At 44.4% G+C, this 27,009-nt stretch overlaps 3 protein-coding genes across 4 annotated transcripts; 2 read left to right on the top strand and 1 right to left on the bottom strand.

The window, feature by feature from the left end:
- Window positions 1–3,315: 3,315 nt before the first annotated feature.
- On the top strand, window positions 3,316–6,714 carry YARS2 (tyrosyl-tRNA synthetase 2). The gene is made up of 5 exons (XM_069763352.1): window positions 3,316–4,059; window positions 5,201–5,368; window positions 5,796–5,951; window positions 6,119–6,289; window positions 6,452–6,714. The coding sequence occupies exons 1-5, from the start codon at window positions 3,329–3,331 to the stop codon at window positions 6,609–6,611; spliced, it is 1,386 nt and encodes a 461-aa protein (XP_069619453.1). The 5' UTR covers window positions 3,316–3,328; the 3' UTR covers window positions 6,612–6,714.
- Window positions 6,715–7,367: 653 nt separating this feature from the next.
- CDPF1 (cysteine rich DPF motif domain containing 1) lies at window positions 7,368–14,277 on the bottom strand. The gene is made up of 4 exons (XM_069763356.1): window positions 13,981–14,277; window positions 12,376–12,488; window positions 11,242–11,353; window positions 7,368–7,678 (listed from the first exon to the last, which is right to left on the bottom strand). The coding sequence occupies exons 2-4, from the start codon at window positions 12,486–12,488 to the stop codon at window positions 7,562–7,564; spliced, it is 342 nt and encodes a 113-aa protein (XP_069619457.1). The 5' UTR covers window positions 13,981–14,277; the 3' UTR covers window positions 7,368–7,561.
- A 14-nt stretch (window positions 14,278–14,291) lies between these two features.
- Window positions 14,292–26,752, top strand: TTC38 (tetratricopeptide repeat domain 38). Of its 2 annotated transcripts, XM_069763354.1 has the most exons (14): window positions 14,301–14,406; window positions 17,401–17,478; window positions 18,916–18,997; window positions 20,195–20,366; window positions 21,231–21,404; window positions 21,686–21,761; window positions 21,903–22,022; window positions 22,226–22,285; window positions 22,403–22,441; window positions 22,554–22,635; window positions 23,938–24,103; window positions 24,512–24,671; window positions 25,878–25,951; window positions 26,328–26,752. In XM_069763354.1, exons 1-14 carry the CDS (start codon window positions 14,377–14,379, stop codon window positions 26,419–26,421), a joined length of 1,407 nt encoding a protein of 468 aa, XP_069619455.1. In that variant the 5' UTR covers window positions 14,301–14,376; the 3' UTR covers window positions 26,422–26,752. The 2 variants fall into 2 exon arrangements, with proteins under 2 accessions (XP_069619456.1, XP_069619455.1); XM_069763355.1 differs by lacking the exon at window positions 18,916–18,997 and having other exon boundaries at window positions 14,292–14,406.
- Window positions 26,753–27,009: the final 257 nt, after the last annotated feature.

Raw genomic sequence — 27,009 nt, forward strand, 5'->3', positions numbered from 1 at the left:
TGTATATAGAGGTGCTATCAGTCATTGTACAGGAGGAGGAGGTGAGCTGTGACATCACCTATTGTGAAGGGTGGATCCTGTGTTATCTACTGTATATAGAGGTGTTATCAGTCATTGTACAGGAGGAGGTGAGCTCTGACATCGCCTATTGTGAATGGTGGATCCTGTGTTATCTCCTGTATATAGAGGTGTTATCAGTCATTGTACAGGAGAAGGAGGTGAGCTGTGACATCAACTATTGTGAATGGTGGATCCTGTGTTAGGCTGGGTTCCCATTGCGTTATGGGAACGCGCTTAACGGACAGCGTTGCACGGCGAAATTAACGCCGTGCAACGCGTCCGTTAGCGCGCCCATTCAAGGCAATGGGAACGCGCAGCACTAGCGCGTGCCATGTTCGGCACGCGCTAGCGGCGCGCCGGTGTTTCCTGGCGCGCCGCGGACGCTGCAAGCAGCGTCCGAGGCGCGCCCGCGGTCCGTTCCCCGCTCTCGCAGATCGGGGATCTGCGAGAGCGGGGACGTTAACGCGACCCCGGGACGCGGCCACATAAAAACATTGCGTTAGCGCAACCCGCTAGCGCTAAACATGTTGCACTAACGCAATGTGACCCTAGCCTTATCTACTGTATATAGAGGTGTTATCAGTCATTGTACAGGAGGAGGAGGTGAGCTGTGACATCAACTATTGTGAATGGTGGATCCTGTGTTATCTACTGTATATAGAGGTGTTATCAGTCATTGTACAGGAGGAGGAGGTGAGCTGTGATATCACCTATTGTGATTGGTGGGTCCTGTGTTATCTACTGTATATAGAGGTGTTATCAGTCATTGTACAGGAGGAGGAGGTGAGCTGTGATATCACCTATTGTGAATGGTGGATCCTGTGTTATCTACTGTATATAGAGGTGTTATCAGTCATTGTACAGGAGGAGGAGGTGAGCTGTGATATCACCTATTGTGAATGGTGGATCCTGTGTTATCTACTGTATATAGAGGTGTTATCAGTCATTGTACAGGAGGAGGAGGTGAGCTGTGATATCACCTATTGTGATTGGTGGGTCCTGTGTTATCTACTGTATATAGAGGTGTTATCAGTCATTGTACAGGAGGAGGAGGTGAGCTGTGATATCACCTATTGTGAATGGTGGATCCTGTGTTATCTACTGTATATAGAGGTGTTATCAGTCATTGTACAGGAGGAGGAGGTGAGCTGTGATATCACCTATTGTGAATGGTGGATCCTGTGTTATCTACTGTATATAGAGGTGTTATCAGTCATTGTACAGGAGGAGGGGGAGGTGAGCTGTGACATCACCTATTGTGAATGGTGGATCCTGTGTTATCTACTGTATATAGAGGTGTTATCAGTCATTGTACAGGAGGAGGGGGAGGTGAGCTGTGACATCACCTATTGTGAATGGTGGATCCTGTGTTATCTACTGTATATAGAGGTGTTATCATTGTACTTTTTGATCAGAATAGTGGTAACTAATCTTCCTTTGTATTTTACATTCACTATTATTATTATTATTTATTTATTACGGGGTATTTGTTCATCTTGTTTTGATCTTAGGTTCTTGGTGACTTCAGGGACATGATGGTTTGTAATAACAGCTGTGATCCCATGGGAGGGAGGCACGTTAGATCGTTACTATGGGACCCCCTGATTTCCATGTACACCCCTGATCGGTGCCAATTGTTTATCACCTCTAGTTTTGTGTCTGGGCTGCCGTCAGCAGCCACTCCCCTAGAGCAGATTTAGGCCATGTTCACACCATCCTTTTTTTCATGCGGAATCGCCGCGATTTTCCCGCTGCGGGTCCGCAGCTGTTTTCCATGCAGGGTACATTACAATGTACCCTATGGAAAACAGGAACTGCTGTGCCCACATTGCGGAAAATCCCGAAAAAAGCCGCGCTGAATAGCCGCGGTAAAAAAGAAGTACCATGTCACTTCTTTTTGCGGAACTGCAGCGGTTCTGCACCCATTGACATCCAATGTGAGGTCAAACCCGCAGTAAAACCCGCAGATGAGAAAAAATATCTGCGGGTTTTCTGCGGTTTGTGGTGCAGAACCGCTGCAGTGTGGCTGCCCCCCCGTGCCCCAGTCCCACCCCCCCATGCTCCGACCCCCCCCCCCCCCCCGTGCTCCGACGCCCGCCCCCCCCCCCCTCCGTGCCCTAATCCCCCCCCTTATACTTACCCGGCTTCCCGGTGTTCGTCCGGCCGTCTTCTTTCCTGGGCGCCGCCATCTTGCAAAATGGCGGGCGCATGCGCAGTGCGCCCGCCGAATCTGCCGGCCGGCAGATTCGTTCCAAAGTGCATTTTGATCACTGAGATGTAACCTATCTCAGTGATCAAAATAAAAAAAAATAGTAAATGACCCCCCCCCCCCCCCTTTGTCACCCCCATAGGTAGGGACAATAAAAAAATAAATAATTTTTTTTTTCCCCCCTACTAAGGTTAAAATAGGGTTAGGGGTAGGGTTAGGGTGTTTTCAGCCATTTTAACCCTAAAAAACTTCCTAGAAAACACACAGACTCTGCATAGAAAACTGCATCAAAAAACGCATCAAAAAACGCACCAAAAAAAGACCTGCGTTTTCTGCCAAGAGCTGCGGTTTTTAGTCCTGAAAAAAAAGGAGGGAAATCAGGAACGTGTGAACATAGCCTTACAGTTTATTGCTGTTATTGCTGTGAATGGGAGCTGTATATGTGGTGAGCGCCCCACAGTGAGTGCTATGTTGTTTTGTGCACTGTTCGCATTGTTTATGTGGCCACTTTCGGGGAATATCAAAGTTGGATGACTTGAGGATACGGAAGACGAGTTTTATTTTTGGTTGTTTTTTATGATGTTACTGTTCCTTTAATTTACTCAGCAGAACCTCATAGATTTATCAACTTTTGTCTTTGTTTCACTGAACAACCAATCACATCCCTGCTTTTATAGTGCGTCTGACAAAGCAATTTATACTGAGTGACCAATCATAGCGCAGCTTTTATAGTGCGCCTGAAAAAGAAATGAAAGCAAATTAACCAATCACAGCACAGGTTATAAGTGCGCTTTAAAAAAAAAAAAAAAAAAAAAAAAAAATGAAAGGTGAGCAACGAATCACAGGACAGCTTTTATAGTTGGCGTGAAAGATGAAAGCTGAGCAACCAATCACAGCGCAGCTTTTCTCGTGTGCTTGACTGAGCAACCAATCACAGCGCAGCTTGAAAAATAAAACCTGCGCTATGATTGGTTGCTACAGGCACCAAAAGACAATTTTCATAAGACTGCCCCATTAGTCAGCTGACTCTTTTCCCATCAGCCACCTCCCTGAAACAAGATGGCGGCGCCCATCAGACACGCTCTCCTGTCACTCTCCCGTCTTTCCCGGCCCCGTGTGCGCGGTCTGTCCAGTCTATCTGACCCTCTAGTGTCCGGGACACGCCGGGGCCTTTTTAAGGATGTGTTCCCGGCTGAGAGCGCCGAGCTGCATCTCCAGGAGCTCCTGTCCTCCGGCCCTCAGACCGTATACTGCGGCTTTGACCCCACGGCGGACTCGCTCCACGTGGGGAATCTCCTGGCCGTGCTGGGCCTCCTCCACTTTCACCGGGCCGGGCACCATGTCATCGCTGTGGTCGGAGGGGCCACTGCCCAGATCGGGGACCCCAGCGGGCGTCACCAGGAGAGGGCGCCCCTGAGCCCGGAGCAGCTGGCGGAGAACGTGCGGGGGATCCGGGACTCGCTGCACCGCATCTTCTCCAACCACGAGGGGCCGGTGCGGGCCGGCGGGCGGGTGACGGTGCTGGATAACGCCGCCTGGTACCGGCAGCGCTCGGCCGTGGACTTCCTGGCATCGGTGGGCAGACACTTCCGGATGGGCACCCTGCTGAGCAGGCACAGTGTGCAGAGCCGCCTGAGCTCCGCGGAGGGCATGAGCCTGGCAGAGTTCACCTACCAGGTGTTCCAGGCCTATGACTTCTACTACCTGCACCAGAAACATGGCTGCAAGATCCAGCTGGGCGGCACCGACCAACTGGGCAACCTCATGTCCGGGCACGACTTCATCCAGAGGTGCGGGCACCAGAAAGGGGCATCTGATCTGTAGCCCCCTACAGGAATGGGGCACTAGAGAGGGGCTTCTGTCTACCCCCTCTAGGAATGGGGCATCAGATCTTTACCCCCACTAGGAATGGGGCACCAGAAAGGGGCATTTGTCTACCCCCTCTAGCAATGAGGTACCAGAAAGGGGCATCTATCTACCCCCCCCTAGGAATGGGGCACCAGAAAGGGGCATCTATCTACCCGCTCTAGGAATGGGGCACCAAAAAGGGACATCTGATCTTTACCTTCTCTAGGAATGGGGCACCACAGAGGGGCATCTGATCTCTACCCTCCCTACAGGAATGGGGCACCAGAAATGGGCATCTGTCTACCCACTCTAGGAATGGGGCACCAGAAATGGGCATCTGTCTACCCACTCTAGGAATGGGGCACCAGAAAGGGGCATCTGATCTCTACCCCCTACAGGAATGGGGCACCAGAAAGGGGCATCTGATCTCTACCCCCTACAGGAATGGGGCACCAGAGAGGATTGATGTGACCTCCGGTCGTTTACTGATGGGTCTCCATGGATGTCACGTCAGTATTCCTATGAAGCCGAGCCACTGGCTGGACTTCAATGGAGGCGATCATTTTAGCCTGCAAGCTATAGGTTTTGCATAACAATTGCGTGGATGGCCAGTCCTTGTATCATCCTCACAGTCTCTGGCGTCGTGCTCCTGCGCAGGCTCCGTGTAAGGTCAAAGAGCCCCGGCATTATAGAAATGCTGTATATCTGCCCTGAGTACTTCAGATTGGCCAAACCTGGTGACTGACACTGTATAGGTACCGTAAAGCAAATGCTGCAAAGCAACGTACCCTAAAATGGTATATATAAACTGCAGCTCCTCACATGGCTCCAAACATGGAAAAATAAAGTTCTGGGTCTCCGAAAAGATATTTATTGCACTAAGCACAGGAACCTGATTCCTCACAAATGTAGTTATGTTTGTTCTCCCGCAGGGGATCCACATTGTGAACATGCCCATAAGGATAGTCTCCACACTCCTGCAGGAATTAGAAACCTGCTGCTGCGGATATATAGATAAAGGCCGTTCTCTGGGGTGTGATCTATGTGGTCGGGATTATATATTGACCCTCTGTCTTTACACAGGACCACAGGAGAAGACGTGTTCGGGATCCTGTTGCCGCTTATCACAAGCACCACCGGAGATAAGCTGGGCAAGTCTGCCGGAAACGCCGTATGGCTGAACCGAGAGCGGACGTCACCGTTTGAGTTCTACCAGTACTTTGTACGGCAGCAAGATGGCAACGTGGAGAGGTGATGTGCAATATTAGGACAGGGGGTGTGAGTAAGATTTATAATCAGGGATTGAAAAGGAGACCACGTAGAGGGAATGTCGCTCCCTTCAGGAGGCGAGGGGCGCTAATGACGTCTGCACATCCCTCCATGATACCTGCCGCTCCGGTATGTGCAGACACGTCGTCAGTGCCGCTCGCCTACCGATGCCGGAGTAAGCAGTGCTGCACAACTAAGCCAGTTCTACACATCCAGCATTTATGGGCCACGTACAGACCACCATGTCCAGACCAGCCACGGGTCTCCCGCTGAAACCTCAGATGCACACACAGGTGTGAACGGAGCCTTAGTGTATTAATATACAAAATAGACCTGGATGGTCGGTCACCGTTCTTGTTACCAATGGATCCCCTGTGTATTTATGGTTTTTTTTTGTTTTTTTTCTTAGGTTCCTAAAACTTTTCACTTTCCTCCCCCTGCCGGAGATTGCACACATTATGGAACAACACGCCAAGGAGCCGGAGAAACGGATACCCCAGAAGAGACTGGCAGCAGAGGTGACAAAGCTCGTCCATGGCAAAGAAGGACTGGAGTCAGCCAAGAGGTGAGGTGTCAGCCCATTATCATCAAAGCAGGTGCCTCCGTCCATCGCTCCAGGTCTCATGCGTCCATTGCTCTTATGGGGCATAGAAAGATGCCAAAAGAAAAGCCTCCTATTTAGAAAATGTGTTTATTTTATTGCATGGCTGTAATATCCATATTCTCCACTAGGTGCACGCAGGCTCTGTATCACAGCAGCATTGACGCTTTGGCAGCCATGTCTGATCAAGAACTGCAGGAACTCTTCCAGGGAGCCCCTTTTGCTGAATTTTTGCTTGAACCTGGCACTAGAGTGCTGGACGCCTGTCTGAAAGTGTCGGCTATTCCAGAAGGGGTCCGTGGGTGGGTATTCTAATGTTTGCAAGTCAAAAAGTAGACCGGTTGATGTGGTTTTTAATGCAAAAAAGGAGGAATGTTACTGCTGGGGTGACGGGCACGGAGTAGGTCTATCGTGTGGAAAATATGGGGGAGAGACCCTCTAACTGAATGTCCTTTACCCTGCAGCTTTGACATACTGAGCGGCGGGGGCGTAAGCTTCAACCACATGAGAGTGACAAACCCAGACGAGGTTCTGGTGGTCGGCCAGCACATCCTCAGCAACGGGCTGTCCCTCATCAAGGTCGGCAAGAAGAACGTCTACGTGGTGAAGTGGCTGAGCCTGTGACGGCTGGCGCTGAGGCGGACGATACTCTCACTAAGTGAGAAGGGCTCTGTGATATGGGACAAGGACTTTTAATAAATAACTGTATCAGTTGGGTATTACACTACTTCTCGTGTCTGTTCTTTCCTCCCCTTACAGATTATATATATATATATATATATATATATATATGTACAGAGGTCTCCTTTACATGAAACCAGGCACAGATAGCTAAAATGCTTCTACATGTTTGTGTGGGGGTCCATCCTTGTCCTGGGACCCCTACTGATCACTCAAACCACTGTGCAAAAGTACACAGTGATGTACAGTCCCATAAACTTTCCCTTTAGTGCTGCTTCTCAGTTGTTTGAGCGATTGGTAGGGGTATAGGGTCCCATTAGGACTTTTTTTTTTTTTTTTTTTTACCACTGACACTATTGGTAGGTCCTGTTAAAAAAAAAAACAAGAACAACGATACCTGTCTTGTAGTAATCCCATGCACCAGCACTGAGAAATGTAGCTTTGACCCTTATGCAAATTATCTTGAAAGTGCATTGAGGGTGTGTCAATAGACACCGTGCGCCTAACGCACTTCCAGGCTTATTTACATGTTATTTCAAAGCTCAATTTCTCGGCGTTGGCACATCAGATTACTACAAGACAGGTATGGTTTTTTATTGTTTCACTAGGTCCTATCCATCGGGACCACTAGTTTCAATGATGGAATCTTCCTGGCAGGTTCCTTTAAGGATCTCCAACCTATAAAAGAAAAGTTTCGAATTTTCTACATTGCAAGATTTTTATTTTTTGTATCTAGAATTCCCCTTTATTCTTTCTGATGGTGCACGGAATGAGCGTTGTATGTTCTCTTTCCATTCTGTCAGGCATGAAGTCCCTTCTATGACAGATAAGGGTGAGATGTCTTGTATAAATGGCGGCTGCTCGTCCTCCTGTGCAGTCAGTGGCGCCGTAGTTCATTTAGTCTGGGTCTTCCTCTTATCCAGGTCCTGCTGAATCTCGGGAGGAAAAGCCGCCTTGTTCTTGGTGACGCAGGGGAGGCAGAATCTCTTGGAGTAGAAGAGGCTGCAGTCCTAAAGTCGGGCAGAGGAGACAGTGTCGGGATGAATGAAGTCTTGTAGGAGGGGGGGGGGGCAGAGCGGCAACTGGTTTAAGGATTTTTTTGGGGAAAAAAAATTTTACAGAAGATTACTGCTGCGTCTCCACAAGAGAAGGAGACCCGTCCTGGCAGAATCTGTAATAATTCACAAAATGTTGCTTTTTTATATGCAGATTTTATTGTTAAATCGGTCCCAAAACCCATGTAAATCCTTATTGTGTGAACAGACCCCAAAATGGCAGAACTAGACGTGGATTACATTTGCTAAATCTCACACATGTGGTTTTACTATTTTCTGCACAAAATGGTTCTAGATTTGGGTTCAGATCTGCAAATTCCTGGTATTTTTCCTTGGCAATCACGATAGTGAACCTTGTGGGGAAACTATTTCCTTTTTTTTGTTCTTTTCTAAAGCATCTTGTGTCTTTATTTTGGTCACTCCTATAGCATGTTTTCTGATGGTTTTTGCCGCTGCTGCTTTTTTGTGGTTCTCACTTTTTTTTTTCTCCTTTTTTGTTTTGTCTTCTACGCCTTTTTTTGTCCTGTCCCCCCTTTTTTGTGCTTACTCCTTTTTTGTCTTTTTTTATCCTGTCCCCCCTTTTCTCCTTTTTTAATCCTTACTCTTTCTTTTGTCTGTACTCCTTTTTAAACTTTCCTCCCTTTTGTCCTTACTCCTTTTTTTGCCTTTACTCCTTTTTTTAACCTGTCCCCCTCCCTTTTGTCACTTTTTTTTAACCTGCCCCCCCTCTTTTTTTGTCTTTACTCCTTTTTTAACCTATCCCCCCTTTTTTGTCGTTACTCTTTTTTTTTGTCCTGACCCCCCTCTTTTGGTCCTGCCTTTTTTTTTTTTTTTTGGGGGTCCTTTCCCCTTTTTTTGTCCTTACTCCACTTTTTTTTGTCCTGTTCCTTCACCCCCCCCCCCCTTTTTTGTCCTTTTATTTGCCAGAATTATAGATAAAAGAACAGTTTCCCGATTCATCTTCTGCTAAAAAAAAACCCCTGACTTTTTTGACCACTACAAAAAGATAATGATTCCTTTCATTCAGACAGTTTTTTTTTTTTTTTTTTTAAGGTATTTGTTTTCTAAGATCAAAAGGTTGCAACAAAAAAAAAAAAAAGCCTTCATCAAAATAAAAGCTAAATAAGGCTCTGCGTGACATCTTTTATCTTTTTCAGGTGGATTCTGACACAAAAGGGGTAAGATGCCCAAAAAATGCTTAAAAAAAAAAAAAAAAAAAAAGGCGGCATTTTCCTGAATTGTCTTGCTCTTGGGAATTTCGGCTTAGGCATGCACCCTAAAAACCTTCAAGAAAGGAACATTTCCTGCAGTGGTTTTTACTTGGGAAAAACCTCAGTCTACACAGCGCCTGATCTGTCCAGGCAGGAAATACATATCTGTTTCGATGCACTCAAGTTTCTGGCCACAACATTTTGCACAGTCACACGTCTGGACCCCGAGAGCGTCATAGGCTATGTTGTGAGGCGAAATTTTAACCCCGCGCGTTCTAATTCACCAAACAATTTTGCCCCTATCTACATAATGGGAAAAAAGTGAAAGGAAAAGTGTTGGAGGTAAATTAACAGCTGCCAGATGTGAACAAGGGGGACTTAAAGAATGAGAGCGATGGCGCCAAAGAGTATATACCGTACAGTTGCTAAGGTGGGGCCCCGACATGGGATACTCACCACACACGGGGATATGAAAACACACACAAAATGCGCCACACACTACCACGTGCTTGAACACATATTACCCTCAGCACACATTTCACCACACATACACCAACCTCGCCACATAAAAGTCGAAACACAAAAGTAGCCACGCAAAACTCGCCACATGCAAAACTAGGCTCATGCAAAACTCACCTCATGGAAAACTCGCCACACGCAAAACTTGCACATGCGGAGAAATTGCCACATGCACGAAAGTTGCAACACATGCAAAAGTTGCCTCACACAAAACTTGCACATATTCAAAACGCACCACACATAAAACTCGCCATGCGCAAAACTTGCTGCACACAACCTGCTACACTAACCTGTCACATGCAACTCGACACACAAAAAGTTGCTACCCGCATGTCGCCACATGCAACTCAACACACAAACTTGACACATGAAACTCGCCCTAAAACACACACAAGTCTGGTATTATCCTTCAAAAATAAAAATCTGATTAATAAGCAGACAAACTACAAGAGCAACAAATGTACCATATAGGAAATACGGCAGCTGTCAGTCACATGACCTGTCTATTATGTGTATGTGTGAGCTAATATATACTGCCAGGGGGAGGGCTTCCTGTTGGCTGGGGATTTATCAGGCTGCCAATTTAGCTTACAAATACTGAGGTAAAAATACTGAGCAAATAATGTGTGAACGCGGTCTAATACAGGAGGAGATGACATACAGATATATACTATATACAGGAGGAGATGACACACAGATATATACTATATACAGGAGCAGATGACACACAGGTATATACTATATACAGGAGCAGATGACACAGGTATATACTATATACAGGAGGAGCTGACACAGGTATATACTATATACAGGAGGAGAAGACTTACAGGTATATAAAATATACAGGAGATGACACAGGTATATACTATATACAGGAGGAGATGACACATATATACTATATACAGGGGAGATGACACAGGTATATATATACTATATACAGGAGGAGAGGACACAGGTATATACTATATACAGGGGAGATGACATACAGGTATATACTATATACAGGAGGAGATGACACAGGTATATAGAGGACGAGATGACATACAGGTGTATAGTATATACAGAAGAGATGACATACAGGTATATAATATATACAGGAGGAGATGACACATGGGTATATACAATATACAGGAGGAGATGACATACAGCAGGTATATACTATTTACAGGGGAGAGGATATACAGGTATATACTATATACAAGAGAAGACATACAGGTGTATACTATATATAAGGGAGATGACAAACATGTATATACTGAGGTGAAAATGAGGGGTGTGAGGTGAAAATGAAAAGGTGTGAGTGCGAAATGAGGAGTGAGGGAAAATAATGGAGTGATTGGAAAATGACAGATGTGAGGTCAAAATGACAATTGTTAGGGGGGAATGAGAGGAGTGAGGGGGAAAATAAGAGGAGTGGGGGAAAATGAGAGGTGTAAGGGAGAAAATGAGAGGCATGATGGGAAAATAAGAGACGTGAGGTGCTATAACTAACCACAGATATTTACTATGCCCAGGCAACGCCGGGCTCTTCAGCTAGTATATATATAATTTTATAGCCACATTTTCTCCACCATAATAGGTTACTCTGCCTGTGTTGCCCATAGCAACCAATCACGAAGCAGCTTTCATTTCACCAGAGCTGTTTAACAGATGAAAGCTGAGCTGTGATTGGTTGCTACGAGCAACCGTTTTCCTTGTAAACAGTGGTGATAGCTGAGGCCTACTATTCTTATCCTTTCTATGGTGTTATCATTCTTCTGTAGAGCTGGAAATAGCACAATTTATTACCGTGCCGACACAGACCACCCGCTGACACAGACTGCAGGGGGAGCCCAGAATCAGGAACTTCTCTTTGTCCGGCATGAAGGGATCCCTCGTAACATAGCATTCCTCCAGGAGGCTGTAACAAAATGGGAAATCAGTGCACACATTAGATAAATAAGATGTAACATAGGAACGTGTTGGCCTACTGTTCACTTATAGGGGTTGGTAACACTTTTTGTTAGAAAATATCCATAAAAATAAACTGATTATCGGGTATTCTTCCCCCCACCAATCATCTGTGTGGGAATGAACTGTGTGGTTTGCCTACAGCACTCCCGCAGGCGAAGAGAAGAATTACACCACTTCAATTTTAATCTGGGAATGAACTGTGTGCTTTGCCTACAGCACTACCGCAGGCGAAGAGAGGAATTACACCATTTCAATCAATGTCCGGTCTTCCATAGCAAGAGATAGCCCTCGTGGCCACATCGGCTAACTAATGATGAGGTTCCATCACTAAGTCAGTACCTGACAGCCCCTAATGTCACGGCATCGGCCGCCAAAAATGCCTAAAAGGTGATTAAATTGTCATGTGTCCATAAATCGTGGCAATCAAAGCTACAGCTCGCTACGTAAGAACAAGCTCCACCTCACACATCTACATTTATGGAAAAATCGAAAAGTTACGGATCTTGACAAATGCCGATTTTTTTTATTTTACAAAGTTAAGACGTTTTTTTTTAAGCCTTTAGAATAATTTAAAAAAAAAACATAAGTTTGGTATCTCTGGAAAAATCATGATAACTGGTAATTTATTTATTTTTTTAACATAAAATGAAAGGGAAAGAAAAAAAAAAAAGGCAAAATAAAAGTATTTTTAACCGTTTCACCACACTTGAATTTTTTCTCCATTTTTTTAACTATTTCCATAATTCCTGCCTTGCTGTGTAAATTAATTTGCAGCTGTAAAAGAAATAAATTGGAAACCATCAGCAAGTTGCTGCCCTATCTAACCTTAGTTGGGAACGTCCTAGACAGTCACACTCCTCTATAATAACACAGATAGAGCCATAGTAACTGTAAAGCAGCAACTAGCCTGCTTGTTGATGGTTTCCAGGTAATATGGAGGTGAAATGTTTGCTGATCGCATTTACTTACATGATGGATTGTGTATTTGGTGGTTTCTGGCCAAAGTAAGAATACGGGACGGATAGCCTGCAGAGCTGACATTCAAATATTCCTTGTGGATTTTGGGATTCATCAAGGTCCATCTGGAAATAGAAACAGATCAATCAACACAAAGTTTATGACGAAGCGTGTAATACTATGTTTAATGGTGTGTATGTGGTATAGTGTACCGTTGTGTCGCTATCGGCTGGACATGTCACTCGGCACCAGTCGGAAATTAGATATACACTAATATTCTCATCTCCAAGATCCTATCCCAATATGTAGTAGGTGTAATAATAAGAATATTAGAAAACACCTAAAATTAGAAATGTAGTATAGTTCTTCTGATTAGCTATGTTGCTTACCCCATGTGCAGGGCATGGCAGTAGCTTAGATATCCATGGTTACTACCAATAACAGCTGTCCTGACAATAGATACAGGGCAGGGCATTGCAGTAGCTTAGGTATCCATGGTCACGACCACTCAGTGACAGTTGTTAGTGGTCGTAACCATGGATACCTAAGCTACTGCCATGCCCTGCACATGGGGTAAGCGACAGCGAATCAGAAGAACTATCTACATTTTAAACTGGGAGGTATTCGCTATTATTATTACACCTAGTACATACTGGGATAGGATATTGGAGATGGGAATACCCCTTTAATATTTTTTTTTTAAAGATATATAAAAAAAAATTATTTAATTTTAATTAAAAAAAAAGTTGGAATCACCCAATTTTCCCAACCTGAAAATAAAAAATATTGAAAACAAAATTAATATATTTGGTATCATCAAGTTAGATAAAAATCTAAAATTAATTAACATATAAAGTACAAAGCCGTAAGGGGAAAAAAAAATGGCATCTTTTTAGTTGCTGCATATTCCACAATAAAAATGCCATAAAAAGAAAACAACATTGGTATTAAGTACCACACAAAATAAAACAAAAAAACTCACATCTTCGTCAATGTCAGAAAAAAAAAACATAGGGTTGAGAGAATTGTATCATTTTTTTTTTTTATTTTTTTTTTACAAAAGTTCAAGATTTTTTTTTAAACCAATAAAAAAAAAAAAAAAAATAATAAGTCATGTTTAAAAAGTACACAAAAAGGTAATAAAAAAAGCACACGAAAATGCAAAAAAAAACAAAAATGTAATAAAGAAGTACATAAAAAAAAGTATGCAAAAATGCAATTAAAAAAGCACACAAAAATGCAAAAAGGACACAAAAACGAAATAAAAACGTACACAAAAAAGCATAAAATTAAAAAAAGCACACAAAACTGCAAAAAGGACACAAAAACGCAATAAAAACGTGCATAAAAAAAATATGCCAAAATGCAATAAAAAAAGCACACACAAAGGACACAAACAAAAACGTACACAAAAAAAAGCATAAAAAGTGCAAAAATGCAATAAAAAAGTACACAAAATACAAATAAAAACACACGAAAAAGCATTGGAGTACACAAAAATGCAATAAAAAAAAAAAACACAAATCATAAAAAGTACACAAAAACGCAATAAAACGCTTGCAAAAATGCTATAAAAAACGTATATAAAAACGCTATACAAAAATCCAAGTAACCTACTTTAAATAATAGGTGTAGAAATCCTGCAGCATCAAAACCTCCCCAAAAGCTCCTTGGGGGAAAAGTGAATCATAGAGGCAGGGGTTAAAACCCAGGACATGCGGACGTAGCAGGGCTTTGCCAGTACATCGCTGGTGTCAGGGCTTTTACGTAGGACTGCAGCTAAATACGCGCTGCAGAGCGAGTAACCCCTGACACAATGCAACCAATTGAGCTCTGCTACATCCAATGCACCCAATGCACAGCACATGGGGCAGCTGTGCTGCTTCCTCCTCCACTGCTGATCTTCCTGTGCAGGCCTCCTCCTCCTCCTCCTGTGGGGAAGGCTTTAGTGCAGCACAGATCATATGATCTGCAGCTCAGTGCTGGGCACAGTCCCAGTGACAGTAGATCAGCATGGCAGCCACCAGTCTGAGGGACTGTAAGGTGAGTCCTCGCCCTCCTGGCTGGCACCACTGTGCCCCCTTACTCCATAGGAATGATCCTCTGCCCCCAAATCCAGCGTCTTATGCCTGATGTCTCAAGGCTGCATTCACGAGCTGCGATGTGTTACACTGTCCCCTAATTCTTCCCAAAACCGCAGCTAACCCACCTGTCCGCCCCCTTATACAGCTGCAGAAAGTTGAGGGGAGTTGTTCGCAGGGTCTTGACACTATAAAAGTTGGAGGCCATGAAAAGAAACAAAGTTTTGTTAAGGCCCCAAAATTTCACAGAAGGGAGCAATGTTCGCCCGTCGTCAGCAGAGGATTAGCGCTGCCTTTATCCAGTTAGGTGTCTATTAACCTATTATGGGGGGGAGCGGGACCCATTTTTGAGAGTGATCTTTTTTTTTTCCTGTCACCTTCCTGCATGATTCTAGGAGAGTTGGGAAGTATTCCTGTAATGTAGTAGCCAAAGTGCTCCCTTCCCTTCCCGGTGACTCCATAACTGACTTAGAGATGGAACACTGCTATATGTCCTTCCTGGCAGTATAGTAGAAGGTGCACAATTTTGCGTTTACGTATGCTTGTTCCGATACTGCACATGCACAAGTATGTACCATCACACTGTCCACTGTCAGGATAACACGACATTACCCCTTATGAATTGTAACCTCCACGCTGTCTATCCTTATGAATTATAACCTCTGCACTGTCCGCCCTTATGAACTATAACATCCACTCTGTCCGCCCTTATCAACTATAACCTCCACGCTGTCCGCCCTTATCAACTATAACATCCACTCTGTCTGCCCTTATCAACTATAACCTCCACGCTGTCCGCCCTTATCAACTATAACATCCACACTGTCTGCCCTTATCAACTATAACATCCACTCTGTCCGCCCTTATCAACTATAACCTCCACAATGTCGGCCCTTATCAACTATAACCTCCACACTGTCTGCCCTTATCAACTATAACCTCCACACTGTTCGCCCTTATCAACTATAACCTCCACAATGTCGGCCCTTATCAACTATAACCTCCACACTGTCTGCCCTTATCAACTGTAACCTCCACGCTGTCCGCCCTTATCAACTATAACATCCACTCTGTCTGCCCTTATCAACTATAACCTCCACACTCTGCCCTTATCAACTATAACCTCCACACTCTGCCCTTATCAACTATAACCTCCACACTCTGCCCTTATCAACTATAACCTCCACACTGTCCGCCCTTATCAACTATAACCTCCACAATGTCGGCCCTTATCAACTATAACCTCCACACTGTCTGCCCTTATCAACTATAACCTCCACACTGTTCGCCCTTATCAACTATAACCTCCACACTGTCCGCCCTTATCAACTATAACCTCCACACTGTCTGCCCTTATGAACTATAACCTCCACACTGTTCGCCCTTATCAACTATAACCCCACACTGTCCGTCCTTATGAACTATAACCTCCACACTCTCTGCCCTTATCAACTATAACCTCCACATTGTCTGCCCTTATGAACTATAACCTCCACACTGTCTGCCCTTATGAACTATAACCTCCACACTGTTCGCCCTTATCAACTATAACCCCACACTGTCCGTCCTTATGAACTATAACCTCCACACTCTCTGCCCTTATCAACTATAACCTCCACATTGTCTGCCCTTATGAACTATAACCTCCACACTGTCTGCCCTTATGAACTATAACCTCCACACTGTTCGCCCTTATCAACTATAACCCCACACTGTCCGTCCTTATGAACTATAACCTCCACACTCTCCGCCCTTATCAACTATAACCTCCACACTGTCTGCCCTTATGAACTATAACCTCCACAATGTTCGCCCTTATCAACTATAACCCCACACTGTCCGTCCTTATGAACTATAACCTCCACACTCTCTGCCCTTATCAACTATAACCTCCACATTGTCTGCCCTTATGAACTATAACCTCCACACTCTCTGCCCTTATCAACTATAACCTCCACATTGTCTGCCCTTATGAACTATAACCTCCACACTGTCTGCCCTTATGAACTATAACCTCCACACTGTTCGCCCTTATCAACTATAACCCCACACTGTCCGTCCTTATGAACTATAACCTCCACACTCTCCGCCCTTATCAACTATAACCTCCACACTGTCTGCCCTTATGAACTATAACCTCCACACTGTTCGCCCTTATCAACTATAACCTCCACACTGTCCGTCCTTATGAACTATAACCTCCACAATGTCCGCCCTTATCAACTATAACCTCCACACTGTCTGCCCTTATCAACTATAACCTCCACACTGTCTGCCCTTATCAACTATAACCTCCACACTGTCTGCCCTTATGAACTATAACCTCCACACTGTTCGCCCTTATCAACTATAACCTCCACACTGTCCGTCCTTATGAACTATAACCTCCACAATGTCCGCCCTTATCAACTATAACCTCCACACTGTCTGCCCTTATCAACTATAACCTCCACACTGTCTGCCCTTATCAACTATAACCTCCACACTGTCTGCCCTTATCAACTATAACCTCCACACTGTCTGCCCTTATCAACTATAACCTCCACACTGTCCGCCCTTATCAACTATAACCTCCACACTGTCTGCCCTTATCAACTATAACCTCCACACTGTCTGCCCTTATCAACTATAACCTCCACACTGTCCGCCCTTATCAACTATAACCTCCACACTGTCTGCCCTTATCAACTATAACCTCCACACTGTCCGCCCTTATCAACTATAACCCCACACTGTCTGCCCTTATGAACTATAACCTCCACACTGTCAACTCTCCACTATTTCCTCCCATGCTTTCTATATCTCCACAGTCCTCATTCCATTCTGTCACCATCTTCAGTGTGCCCTCCTCTCTAGGCTATACCCCCTATTTACCCTGTGCCCCTTCTTTATACTACACCCCCTGTCTCTGCTACCCTATGACTTTCTGATAGCATTATTTGCTTATGACTTGCAGGCCTGGCAGGATGTGGGGATGGCCCTTTCCACTACTAGCAATGAAGCTTGTAAACTGTTTGACGCCACCTTATATCAGGTAACTCATGATCCCGCTGAATCGAACCTCCGGCTCTGCGTATAGTATATTATTGCCACCTCTGACTCGAAGAACCTCGGCCCAGACAGGTGTCCTCTGGCCCAACGTCATTTTACCTCACAGTTCTATACCTGCTGTGCTGACTCTGCATATTGTCCACATGAAGAAGCGACCTCGTAAAAATATATTGCGCTGGTTGTGTAGTCAATTATTATTGCTTAAAGTGCAACTCCGCTTGTCACCAAGACAAAAGTGGGATTAAATAATCCGATTTAACAGTAAAATAATAATAATAACACAGCTCTATCCCAGATGACACAATGATGGCGTCCATTTTTTTTTTTTTCCCCACAGACCCATTGATTTGAATGAGTTAGGGATCCAGGCCTCGGATCAAAATCGGACATGTTGACAAGGTTTAGGTTTTCAGAGTTTTTCGTTCGCGGACACTCGTTTAACAAAGGAACTTTGAAAGGTGAACAGCCCCATAGACTACTATGGGAACATGTACTATCCCTGGAAAAACGGGCGTCTCAGTGAGGCCTCACATTGTAGCTGAGACACGTCTCCATGAGTGACAAAGGACCTGGACCATCTGTACGTCAACTGAATCAAGCTTAGCCCAGTTTTTGGGATACACAGACCGGTTGCTATGGACCTTCTGCCTGACAACGCGATGGTTGATATCACCTACAGCTTTTATATGGCGTTGTCAGGCAGCTGGTCCCTAGCAACCAGTCTGTCTCAGATTTCGGGGCCTAACTTGTAGGTCCTAAACCGTTGACTCGGTCCTTATCTTCACTTCTTTTACACCACTGATGGGACACTTCCAGCACCTGGGCCCGGATGCCACATCTGTGCTCACGGCCATAATAACGCACTTTTATAGTTACCCCATAATGGTGTCCGCTCCCTTCCTAAAGCCTGGGAATGCTGTCTGAGACCTCCCTGCGATGCCGGGTTCCCCCCCCCTGTAGATTATATTTCCTAGTCCTGTACTCAGATGCCCAGTGCTTACACAATCCTGTCAGCTGATGGCGGCCCCCTGCCAAAATTCCTCTCTGCAAACAATATCCTCGGTGGCCATTTATTTTGACAATTAAAGGGACAATACACCTTTTTTTCTACAAGCTACAAATGCCGTGCAGCATAATGATGGCAGCTGATTTGATCTCCCACAGGATCAGGCATGTTGAATTCCAACATGTCCGATCCTTCTTTCCAACAGTGTCCTCCCACAGTCAGCTAATTGGGCAGCAATCGGTTAAAGTTTCCAGCATGTACTTAATATATAGGAAATATAGCAGGCAAGTGCTCCTTGCAAATGGCTGATAACAGAGAATAATAGCTGCATAGAACTAAATTCATCAGGGTCTATTTTGTGATTGGTCGCTGTTGATAACGGCCATTTTTTTTAACTATATTTTTTAAACTTAGTATGTTACATGGACGAATGACAAAACAATGGGAGGAATTGAAGGCTGCCTGCAGAAAATGAAAGCAGCGGATCCAAATTTTGGTACGTGCTCGATTTATACAACATCCAATATGCTGTCTCTGCATAGTAAAGATACAGTTGTACTCAAAAGTTTACTTACCCCGGCAGACTTTTTGCTTTCTTGGCCTTTTTTCAGAGAATATAAATGACACCACCATTCGTATTTACAACCAGACGCCATAAACTTGTACAGATCTAATACATTTTACAACTGAGGGTCAATTGCATCAAGTCAAGGCAAAACCTATTAATGCAAGTCTCTATCCGGTCATGATAGTTTGCTGCAATTTATCAGTGCAGATAACGTGTGACCCAGAGATCCTGATACTTGTCAGTATCTCCTTCTTCCTTTCGCCTTCTCCTCCTTGTTCCTTTCTCCTCCTTGTTCCTTTCTCCTTCTTGTTCCTTTCTCCTTCTCCTCCTTCTTCCTTTCTCCTTCTTTCTTTCTTTCTCCTTCTTTCTTTCTCCTTCTCCCTTTCTCCTTGTTCTTCCTTTCTCCTTGTTGTCCCTTTCTCCTTCTCCTCATTCTCCCTTTCTCCTTCTCCTCATTCTCCCTTTCTCCTTCTCCTTTTACTTCCTTTCTTCTTCTTCCTTTCTCCTCCTTCTTCCTTTCTCTTCCTCCTTTCCTCCTTCTCCTCCTCCTTCCTTTCTCCTCCTCCTCCTCCTTCCTTTCTCCTCCTTGCTTTCTCCTCCTCCTTCTTCCTTTCTCCTCCTTCTTCCTTTCTCCTCCTTCTTCCTTTCTCCTCCTTCTTCCTTTCTCCTCCTTCTTCCTTTCTCCTCCTTCCTTTCTCCTTCTTCTTCCTTTCTTCTTCTTTTCCGCCTTCCTTTCTCCCTCTCCTCCGCCTTCCTTCATCCTTTTCTATCTCCTCCTTCCTTTTGTCCTTTTTATTTCCACCTTCCTTTCGCCTTCTTCTTCCTTTCTCCTTCTCCTCCTTATCTTTCTCCTTCCTCTTATCTTTCTCCTCTTCCTTCTTCTTATCTTTCTCCTCCTCCTTCTTCCTTTCTCCTTCTTCTTCCTTTCTCCTTTTCCGCCTTCCTTTCTCCTTCTTCTTCCTTTCTCCTCCTTATCTTTCTCCTTCTCCTCCTTCTTATCTTTCTCCTTCCTCTTATCTTTCTCCTCCTCCTCCTTCTTATCTTTCTCCTCCTCCTTCTTATCTTTCTCCTTCTCTGTCTCCTCCTTCTTTATTATATACTGTATCCATTTTTTTCTTCTTTCAGTTATGGGACACGTGATTTCTAACGGTTTGGATCTGATCGGCACTGGTCGGTCACCACTGCTTGATAAGGAATTTGAGAGGGACCTGAAAGTAATGTCAGATTTGGCCAAGACTCAGCCCCTGACCGAAAGGGAAAAATTACATGTAGCCGCACTGGAGACTTTTGCTAAAGGGTATGAATACTTTATTCATTTTCCAATTTTTTTATTTTTTTTTTGTTTCCATATTTTTATACTACATTCACACCCAAAGCTGCAGTCCAAATTCTACTTGGTCTGATCATATATTTACCAGCAGCCCCTGAGTTAAAAATACTCAAGGGGCTGCTTGTGTTAGAGTAAAAAAACAAAGAAAGCACCTCTAAAGGCATTTTCAGGCAATTTTAGGCGTGCACACCATGACTTTTTCAGGCGGATTTCATGCCAAAAATTGCCGGTAAACGCTTTCAAACGTGTCAAAAGAAAAAAACACGAGCATTTCTATGTAAAAACAACTTGCTGTGCAAATATTAAGGCTTTTAAGCGTCTTTAATCCCTCAGATGCCAAGCGAGCGGCTCATTCTTCGGGCGGCTTCAGATGCGATAAACGGTACTTTATCATAGAAGTCAATGGGAAGGCTGAAAAGACGTCTGGAAGATGCTAGAATCTTCTTCATTGTTCAATGGAGTGAAAAGAAAAAAATCTAGAAAAAAAAACACTGGACCCAATATGAAAAAAAACATTGAAAATGTACTAAAAAAAAAAATCCTAAAAACTGAAGAAGATGTTTCGGGAAAAAAAAAGTTGCCGTTTCTTGAAGAGTTTTCCTCTTGAAATAGCGAATTCGCCCACTTGAAAACAATGTGGTGCGCACATATCCTTGGGGTGTAGTCACAATGAGGTTTGGGGTTTTTTTTTGTTGAGGTTTTTGAAGCAGAAACTTTTCAAAAGTCACAAGTCTTGACTAAAGGTTTGGAGAGTTGGGGAGGAAGGTGAGGACCGAGGAGACGTGCGCGCAGGTTTCATTATTATTATTTAATATATTGTTTTATATCTAGAAATCTTCCAAAGGCGGCAGACACGTGGGACCTAATCTTACAGGATCACCCCTTGGACTTGCTGGCTATAAAACTTGCCCATGATTCCTACTTCTACCTTGGACAGAAAACTCAGATGAGAGATTCAATCTCCCGAATTCTTCCATATTGGACCCCGAATACTCCTTTAAGTAGGTACGTCAGCATTTCATGTATTTACCTTCCTCTAAGAATCCTTTTCGGAGACGCCCCATACTATGTCGAAAGCCACCGCAATTTGTCTACGACTGTTATATAGCATGTTATAAAATGCTATCTTCCTTCAGCCACCACTAGGGGGAGCTCACTGCAGACATAATTAGCGCAGTGTTAAATCATATGCCGCATGCTCCCCCTAGTGGTGGCTAATTCTGCCATTTCTGTATTAATGAGATGCTGTTTTAGAGGAATTGTTTTATTCCTCTTCTCTTTTTTAGTTATGTGAAAGGCATGTACTCATTTGGGCTGCTTGAAACCAACTTTTACGATCAAGCACTGAAAGTGGCCAAGGAGGTAAAGACGTTTTAATATGAATAAACTAAAAAAAAAAAATCTTAACTGCAGCCGCATCCCCCCACTTCCCCAAAATCTGAATCTTACCCAGTATTAAATGATACAACGCCATATTCTTCTTTCCTCTCCTATGATGTCTAGGCTCTGGCTACGGACCAGAAGGACTGTTGGTCGGTGCACACCGTGGCTCACGTGTACGAGATGAAGGCCGACGTAGAGGAAGGCTTGTCCTTCATGAAACAAACCGAGAACAACTGGAAGGTAAAGCCCTGGTATTACCGTCTGCTCCTTCCCTATAAAGGTTCTTACTGTCGGACTGTCAGGAGGTAGAAATCTTGAAGGCATTGGGTTAATTAGTGCCTAATCGCTCCTCGTGGGCAGGGCCTAATTCTGTGGGAGGGGCTTCTGCTGTAATCAGTTGCCTAACGGCCGATCTTCAGCGTTTTGCTTGTATTTTCTCGCAGGGAGGAGACATGCTCGCCTGCCACGTCTACTGGCACTGGGCCTTATATTTCATCGAGAAGGTTAGACTATTATAATTTTCTATATTACATATGGCGGCGTTATTTGCTCTTCCTCCGCCCAGTTGTGAGCCACAAAAGATACCGAACGGTGTACTGATCCCTTATTCTTATTTCTAGGGAGAATATGAAGCCGCCATGACCCTGTACGATGAATGTGTGAGTACCTGGCGGATTACTTTAAGGGGTTTTCCATAGAGATACGGACAGTAAACTGAATTTTTGCCTTCCTTTAATTCGAAAATCTGATAATCCGTCTCCTCGGCCGCAGATTGCGCCCATGTGCTTTACGAGCGGGAGCATGTTGGACGTCGTGGACAATTCATCTCTGCTCCTCCGGCTCCAGATGGAAGGTACCGACAAACGGACGGTAGACACAAGAGCGTTATCTGTGCTCATCGTCGCCCCCTGCTGGAGAATCCGGCTTATCTCATCTGCAGAGTGGGGGGAGGGAACTGACAACTGCTCGGAACGTTTTCCTAGTTTTCTAAAATAAGTTGTCACCGTACATTCCAGACAAAGAAGATTATTTTTGTAATTGGGTTTCAATAGAAATTTTCACTTTTTTGGACTCTTTGCGGCCGCAGAACGAAGTGACTGAGAATCCTTCAGTGAGCGCTTGTTCTGATGGGAGCGTTTGTCACTCTTTTAACTAGCCTTTTCTGAGTGCCGATGTATGACCGCATCAAAGTTCAGCTAAGCTTTTATGAGGTCGAAGAAAGATAAATAATCATTACAAACTCTCCCATCGGAGGGGATAAAGCTCACTGGTGGTTTCTTGGTTAACTCGTTCTGTAACCAGCAATATTTTAGGGAGAAGCACTAATAAATATATATATATATATATATATATATATATATATGTAGCTCTTTCAAAGACAAGTCAAGCGATACCTTTATATGGCCAGTCTGTTCCTCCGTTACTGAGAAATCGGCATATAAATTGATATGCAAATGAGGCTTAAGGGCTACTGTAGATCTGAAGCCTCTTGTCACTCCAGCTCTATTCCCCGCTTAGCGCCGCCTCCTCCTGCTTCATTGACAGTTTCTATGCTGTGTGACTTCAGGCAAAGGAGCAGGCAGAGACGGCGCTGAGTGGGAGGAGACAGAAGCTTCAGATCTACCCTAGCTCCTCAGCATTTTAATATGGAAATGAGGCTGAAGAGCTAGGGTAGATCTGAAGCTTGTCACTTTGCCTAGTGCCTCCTCCTCCTTCACTGAGTTTCTATGCTGTGTGACTTCAGGCAAAGGAGCAGGCGGAGACGGCGCTGAGCGGGAAGTGACAGAAGCTTCAGATCTACCCTAGCTCTTCAGCGTTTTAATTAATATGGAAATGAGGCTGAAGAGCTAGGGTAGATCTGAAGCTTGTCACTTTGCCTAGTGCCTCCTCCTCCTGCTTGATTGGCAGTTTCTATGCTGTGTGACTTCAGGCAAAGGAAGAGGCGGAGACGGCGCTGAGCGGGAAGTGACAGAAGCTTCAGATCTACCCTAGCTCTTCAGCCTCATTTGCATATTAATTAAACCGCTGATTTCTCAGTAACGGAGGAACTGACTGTCCATGTAAAGGTATTGCTGGGCTCAGCCACCTGAGGCTCTTCGGCAATACAAAACTACAACTCCCGCCATCCCCTAGATTAATGATCCTGCCCTTTCAGGAGTAGATGTTGACAAACGATGGGACAAACTGGTGCAAGTTACCAAGAAACACCGCAACGATCACATCCTGATGTTCAACGACCTCCACTTCTTAATGTCTTCCCTGGGATCCAAAGATCGGGAGATGACGACGCAGCTGCTCCAGGCTCTGAAGGAACTTTCTAAGTAAGTAGAGCCGAGTAAAAAAAAGACCTGCGCGAACCTGGACCTGCGCGCCACGTCACTATTCCGGGTCTTGAGAATCTGCTCTTTACGGCGACGTCCCTTGCTCCTATTCTGAGGTGTGCTGCATGTGTGACATGCCGGCAGGTAGGAGGTTTGCTGGACTATGGAAGGGTGACGTGGCCTCAGGTCCAGGTTCATGTGAACCATTATGGCTATCATTATGTATCCGCACTGAGTGGCCGCTTTTTCTTTCTTTATTCGAGACATCCATCTAGCTTTGGGCCTCCTTTGGCCTTCAGGATGTACATGCTGTGCCTTAGGCCGTGGTGTTCTCCTATGTGGATTTCATAAATAAATGACTTTCTTTTAGACTTTTATTTCATGCGTTTGTATATTTTCCATCTTTAGATCTCCAGGTGAGAACTACCAGCACTCCCTGATCCGAGAGCTCGGCCTCCCGCTCAGCCAGGCTCTCGTAGAGTTTGACAGCGGTAACTATGACAAGGTGGTGGAGCTGATGCAACCTATCCGGTACCAAATTCTGCATATTGGAGGAAGCGATGCCCAGGTAATGGCATAAGAAAGTAATGAGACACACACTGCTCAAAAAAAATAAAGGGAACAATTAAACACCACACTGTAACTCCAGGTCAATCACACTTCTGAGAAATCAGCCTGTCCACTTAGGAAGCAACACCGATTGTGAATCAACTTCTCCTGCTGCTGTGCAAATGGAACAGACAACTGATGGAAATTATTGGCAAATATCAAGACACCCTCAATAAAGGAGCGGTTCTGCAGGGGGTGACCACAGACCATTTCTCTGTTCTCATTCTTTTTGGTCACTTTTGCATGTTGTCATTGTTCTCACCCCTAGAAGGTACAGTATTATGAGGCAGTGTCCACTGTACAACCCACAGAAGTTGCTCAGATAGCGCAGCTCATCCAGGATGGCACATCAATGTGAGCTGTGGCAAGAAGGTTTGCTGCGTCTGTCATCGCAGTGTCCAGAGCATGGGGCAGATACCAGGAGACAGGCCAGTACACCAGATGTGGAGGGGGCAGTAGGAGGGCAACAACCCAGCAGCAGGACCGCTAACTTCTCCTTTTGTGTAAGGAGGAACAGTGCCAGTGCCCTGCAAAATGACATCCAGCAGGCCACATCCATGTGTCTGCTCAAACTGTCAGAAACAGACTCCATGATGGTATGACGTGCAGGGCGATTGGAACTGGTCAGATATGACATTGGCGAGGAAATGCAGGCACGTGGAGGCCACACACACTATTGTGCATCATTTCCTTGACTTGAGGCATTTCCACTGAAGTTGGATCAGCTTCTAATTTGATTTTGCGTCTCATTCCAAATCCAGACCTCCGTGGGATATTAATTATGACTTACATTGGTCATGTTTATGTTTTATTGTTCTCCACGCATTCCACTATGTAATGAATAAAGCTCTGCAACTGGAATATTTAATTCAGTGATATCTAGGATGTGGGATTTTAGTGCTCCCTTTAATATATAATATATATATATATATAATTTTTTTTTTAAACCATCTGCCAATTCCTTACTATGTCTTTATAGCAGCCATACATAGACCTAGACTAACAAAGAAAAAAAAATTTCAGCTTCCTGAAGCCGCCACTAGAGGGAGCACACTGCGAACAAGTTATTAATTGAACTCAATGATAAATCTGTCTACAGTTAAGAATTTTTTTTTTTATTGCCAACACGGGTTTATGTGATTATTTTACATGTTCTGTTTTCCAGAGAGATCTCTTCAACCAGGTTCTTATTCACGCTGCAATCAACAGTAATAAAAAATCCCATCAGAATTTAGCCAGGTACGAACATCGCCTGTCCCTTCATGTAGGCGACTCCCTGCTGCCGCTCCCGGTGTCTGGCATTGTCTGTGGTGCTGACAGCCAATGTAGATGGAGCGTCCTGCTCCGAGCTGCAGCCAATCAGTGAGCGCTGCAGCCAATCAGTGAGCTCAGCGGCTCTGAGCCGGACGTTCCATCTACAATGGATGTTAGCACCGCGCCAATGCCAGACCCTGGGAGCAGCAGTGTTTCACCGATGGACCCCAGAAATATAGCACAATTTGTATTTGGCCCCCAGGGACTAATATTTCCTGAAAAGGGAATAATCCCTTTAAATTTAAAGGGCACCAGCCTAATTCTCTAAAACCATTTTTTTTTTCACTATTTAATTTTGCAGAAGTCTTTTAATTGAACGAGACGTCTTGAGACCAAACTCGCCCCTGACTCAGAGGCTTATGAGGAAGGCTTCCGCCGTACACACCCTCGTGTAGGACGCCATCGTCCGGGATCCATCCATCAACACAATCTATCGCTTTAGGGATTGCAGACCCGTTCTGTCTCTGGGGATCAAACCCCAGTAAATCAATAGGCATTATCATTGTTAGTAAGTACACCGGCTCCCCTCGTCCCAAAATAAATTAACTAAAATAAGGGAAAGTTACATGAAAACCTACCTGGAAAAATATATCTATACCTTCCAGCGCCAGCTAGAGGTGCAAATTTTTTTTTCTTTCATAGTTTTATGAACCTTGATGTAAATTTCAAAATTTCAGATTCTCGCTTTTTTACTAATTTTCTGTACAATAAAATTGCAAAAACTTATTTTGCAGCTAAAGAATAATAACCTGTGTAATCTTTAATTAAAAGGGTATTCCCATCTCCAAAGATCTGTCTCAATATGTAGTAGGTGTGATAATAATAGCCAATACCTTCTATTAGAAATGAAGTATAGTTCCTCTGATTAGCTATGTCGCTTACCCCTTAGCTTAGATATCCATAGTCATTACCACTATGAGTGGTTGTAACCGTGGATACTAAGCTACTACAATACCCTGCACATGGGGTAAGCAACATAGCTA

Source organism: Ranitomeya imitator, chromosome 4 (genome assembly GCF_032444005.1).
Source record: "Ranitomeya imitator isolate aRanImi1 chromosome 4, aRanImi1.pri, whole genome shotgun sequence".
Classification (NCBI taxonomy): domain Eukaryota; kingdom Metazoa; phylum Chordata; class Amphibia; order Anura; family Dendrobatidae; genus Ranitomeya; species Ranitomeya imitator.